Source organism: Triticum aestivum, chromosome 1A, assembly GCF_018294505.1.
Source record: "Triticum aestivum cultivar Chinese Spring chromosome 1A, IWGSC CS RefSeq v2.1, whole genome shotgun sequence".
In the NCBI taxonomy this organism is placed as follows: domain Eukaryota; kingdom Viridiplantae; phylum Streptophyta; class Magnoliopsida; order Poales; family Poaceae; genus Triticum; species Triticum aestivum.
Window position 1 is genome coordinate 120,722,249 of NC_057794.1, and position 4,267 is coordinate 120,726,515.

General features: G+C 54.4%; 1 protein-coding gene across 2 annotated transcripts; it reads right to left on the bottom strand.

Annotated features, from left to right (window-relative positions):
• Window positions 1–1,029: 1,029 nt before the first annotated feature.
• On the bottom strand, window positions 1,030–2,782 carry LOC123105978 (zinc finger CCCH domain-containing protein 39). Of its 2 annotated transcripts, XM_044528249.1 has the most exons (3): window positions 2,633–2,782; window positions 1,909–2,519; window positions 1,030–1,385 (listed from the first exon to the last, which is right to left on the bottom strand). In XM_044528249.1, exons 2-3 carry the CDS (start codon window positions 2,470–2,472, stop codon window positions 1,335–1,337), a joined length of 615 nt encoding a protein of 204 aa, XP_044384184.1. In that variant the 5' UTR covers window positions 2,473–2,519; window positions 2,633–2,782; the 3' UTR covers window positions 1,030–1,334. The 2 variants fall into 2 exon arrangements, with proteins under 2 accessions (XP_044384184.1, XP_044384134.1); XM_044528199.1 differs by lacking the exon at window positions 2,633–2,782 and having other exon boundaries at window positions 1,909–2,626.
• Window positions 2,783–4,267: the final 1,485 nt, after the last annotated feature.

Genomic DNA, 4,267 nt, shown 5'->3' on the forward strand with positions numbered 1-4,267 from the left:
TCTGAAGTTGTGAAGACTAAATGGTGTAGCAGCCAGACTGTGACATGGGCAAGGGTCGCACGTTCAAGACGTGGAGGCCTCCGTTTTTTCTTGGTAATAATTCTCAGTATGTACACACAGGGCCCACTGGCTATAGAGTCGAAAAAAAATGAAATGCCATCTTCCAACGTCGACAGTGCCTTTTTGTGGGAAAATAATAATTCAAGAGGGTTTACGCAAAAAATGGCCACACGCCCTCCTGTCTGCCTTCGGGTCACTGACGGCGGGACCCATCCTATGTTGGCGCGCCTAATCAGCGGTTCGGGCGTACACAGCCAAGGTTTGCATCGTATTTGCACGCCCGAGCCAACTTGTTACACCAGTTCGATGTATGCCGCAAGTTCTAGCACCAAAGTGACCGTTTGCGCCAAGTTCAAGCACCACCGGTGTAATTGACTCATTAATTTCTAATGTGCCGTATAAATATATAATTCCCCGATAATTTCCTCGACAAATCTACATCTGTCCTTCTTTCAGTCTTGAGACAAGGGAGGGAGGGAGGGAGGGATGCGAATGCGAACGCGAAGGCGAACGACAGATCACGGGCGGCCGGAGTGGCAAAAGTGGCAGCGGTGCCCGTAAATGCAGAGGCCGCTGGCGAACAGGCGGCATGCCTGGGTCTTGTAGCGCGGGTGGCGGCTGACTGGGCGGAGCTCAGTATCGAACCGGCAATTGTCATCGTAGGGGCACACTCCTGTGCTCTCCCAATTGCGGCACAGCTCTGTTTTGTACGTGCCCTGGGTGTAGACGTTGAGTTCGGCGGCGGCCTTGCGCACCTTGCCGCTCTCCTCGGCCTTGGCGCCGACGTGGTGCCCCTCCGCCTTGGCAAGGCCGACGTGGTGCTCCTCTGCCTTGGTGCTGACCCGGTGCTCCTCTGCCTTGGCGCTCTCCTGCTGGTACTCAGCACATGTAAATCATCGAACAGTTTTTTTTGAACCGAGCTATACCCCTTTCCATTGCAAATGAACGGAAATACAGAGTTCAGAAACATGTCAGAAGGAGGGAAAGAGGTAAAGCGAGTCCGGGCACTGCCAGGAAACCCACTACATTCGCCCGTCATCGAAACGAATGTCATGGGGCGAAAACCTAGACAGCACCGAATATCCACAGCAAACACCCATAAGTTTTTAGCTACAGACAGAGACATGATACATCCACAAAAGAACCAAAACGCCACCACATGATCGTAAGGTCGCCCAGCTCCAGCCAACGAGGTTTTGCAGCCCTTCAATCTCCTCCGATCGGCACCCTCGCCGCGGTGCACATCTCCATCATGCGCATCATGCTCGACCTGATCATCTCAGCACCGCTTCGCAGCTCCTTGGCACCCTCCTCCTCCTGCAGCCCTGTCCAGTACAGTAGAAAAGAACACATGGAGAAAACAATCTCAAAAGGCGTTTTGATAAGCTTCTTTTCGAACGTAGCTCGGTTTCGAGTTAGCCAAATGGCCCAGCAAGCAGCAGCCAAGCCCACCGTATAGTACTTTTGTCCATCAAGGAGAAAAGTGTGGCACCAAGCAAAATATTGCCAGTAGCTATTCGGGCACATCTCAGTACCCAGAACTATTCCAACGCATCTCCAGATCACTTTAGCAATAGGGCAAGTAAAAAACTGATGTTGGGAGGTTTCCAACTCATTACAGAAAGAACATATGGGATTCCCGGTCCATTTCCTTGTTCTCATAACTTGTGTTCTCATAACTTGTCTAGTGAACACTGCGTCCTGGGACAGTTGCCACATGAAGATTTTGATTTTGAGAGGGATCCACAGGTGTTGGATCGTCGAACAGTTGAGCGACATGGATACAGAAGTACGGAAGACTGGGTAAAAAGGGAAAAGCCGTGGAGGATAGGGATTTTTTGAGCTCACCGTGACGATGTCGTTGGTGAGCAGACCCTTGGCGTGGCCGCCGCCGCTCCCAGTCGACCGGCGGATGGAGATGCTCTTGGGCATCCGGGCGTGCTTCCCCGCCGGGGTGGCCGGCATCTGCCCGAGCAGGAGGAGGCTTGAGGCGGCCTGGTCGTTGCCGAGCCTGGCGAAGCGGCAGGCCAGGTCGCAGTTGACCTCGCGGAGCTTCTCATTTTGCAGGCGGAGCGCGTCGGCCTCGCGCGCGGCGTCGGTGAGGAGGGCGACGCAGCGGTCGTGGTGGTCGTTGCGCGCCGTCTTGTAGTGGAGCACGGCGCGGTGCTCCGTCGCGACCGCATCGTCGCCACCGGCGTCGTCGAGGAGGGTGCCGGAGGAGGAGGAGGAGGAGGTGGGCGATCTGGGGCTCGGGGTGAAGGGGGTGGCGAGCGGCGACGGCCTGGGGCTCGGGGAGAAGGAGAGGGGGATGCAGCCGGGGTAGAAGAGGCGGCCCTGGCCGTCGTTGGTAGAGGGGAGGCGGGAGTCGGCGAAGCCCGGCACGGGGTGGGCCGGACGGAGCGGGGCCTGCATGGCGATGGCGGCGGCGGCGGGTGGGATCACTTGCTCTGTCTCGGCACCTAGAGCGCAAAACACGGAAGAAATGTCAAAGCCGAAAGATCGAGAATGGCAGGAATTTAATCTGCCTCCGATCCGATCTATAGCGAGAGAAGAGAGGATCGATCCGACCCACCTTGTTTCTCTCCTGCCGGCGCCGCCTGCGTGGGTGTTGGTTTTGGGAATTGGGCGCCTATTTGGGAATTGGGCGCCTACTAGTAGCACTGGCCACGCCGCGAGGCAATCGGGGCGATGCCCACAAAGATCCGGTGCGGTGGGGTCCGCCCGTCAGCGAGCCAGGTTGCCATGGACAGATGTCCAGCCATGGTTGGGGTATAGTGACCGTGCACCGCGACTTGGCGCGCACGAAGCCCTCGGTTCCACAGCGTGGGACGCATTGCGCCCTGCCCCTACGCCTGATGAGGGCCGGCTCAAGGGGATTTTTTAAAAAAAGAATATTATTGTGCGTAAAATCAGGGCCATTTCCCATGAGAATAACTACTCGTCACTCACCAGCTCCCTCAGTTCCGCACCGAAATCCCTAGCCCCCTTCCCCTTGTCGCCGTCGTCCAAAATCCCTAGCCCACCGCCACCGTCGTCACCCTTGTTCCCTTTCTTTCGCCGTCGTCGCCCGTGGGAGGGGGGGGGGGCACTGCCGCTACTTCGAGCTTCTCCCCTCTCGGGCGTTTCTGCATCAAGCTCATCACGCTCTGCTCACCGCCGTGGCGGTCGAGCTGCACCACTCCGGCACTGAGGAGAGAAGAGCTGGAGCGTCACAATGAAGAGAGAAGAGCTGGAGGGAACGATTTAGTATGGTCTAGAGCTTCATGGTCTAAGGAGAGGACGAGTGCTTCATGGTTAGAGGCAGTGGCGGAGACAAAGGGGGGGGGGGGAGCAGGGGCCTGGCCCCCCCTAACGATTGAGTAAACTCTGCTATGTATGTCTTTAATCAGGGATAATCTGAGGTGATTACGTGTACTGGCCCCCCTATCTCTGTAACATAAATCTGAAAAAAGGGAAAGGCCCATGAGGAAGCCCATTCATGGCCAGTCCTAGGTGATCTCCTCGGCCCAGTAGTTTCCTAGCCCTAGCGTCAAGTGCGGCAGCTCTCCGTGATTAACCTATGAGTCTATGATTTGCGAGATCGTTGTGCTGCAGCCGCCATTCGCCCCTCCTGCCTCCTACCTCATAGTAATCCAGGGGGATCATTTGCTCATACTCATCTAGCAAACGCACTACGCCTCAGCCGCAATCAGAATCTGTAACGCCGGTGCCGCGACGGCCAATCTGCTGAAGTGTCCATCTCGTTGGCTGCAATTCTTCTCCACCAAATGCACTACGCATGTAGCCAAGGTTAGAACTACTCCCCTGGCCCCTGGCCCTAATTAAATGTCGCCATTGTGTGCCTAGACATCTTCTATATAGTGAATGGGTTGCTTCAGTTACATGGGGATGGGCGTCGAGGGAGTAGTACTAATTTCTCTCAATTTTGATCCGTACTTGAAATAAATATAATCAGATATTAGTTCTTTTGGTTGTGTGATATGTGATGTTAATTCCAAGACTTCTAGTTCAGCAATTATGAAGAGAAAACTACCGTCAAACACAATAAAGATCAACTCATTTTAAGCATGTTGCTTTGAATTCTTCAAGTAAAAGGGTGATTAGCTTGCTTCTGCATTGCATTATAATATACACTGAAAGGGAATTAGCAGCTAAGGTTTCTTCTGCTCAAATTATTAAATATTTGAGCTTATTGGCAACCATAGAG

What these genes read in the sequence shown, in the direction of transcription:
- LOC123105978 (XM_044528249.1), bottom strand. Translation starts at nt 2,472, where the DNA reads ATGCAGGCCCCGCTCCGTCCGGCCCACCCCGTGCCGGGCTTCGCCGAC. An exon ending in TCACCAACGACATCGTCACG is followed by an intron (nt 1,386 to 1,908) that starts GTGAGCTCAAAA and finishes TGTACTGGACAG; the next exon opens with GGCTGCAGGAGGAGGAGGGT.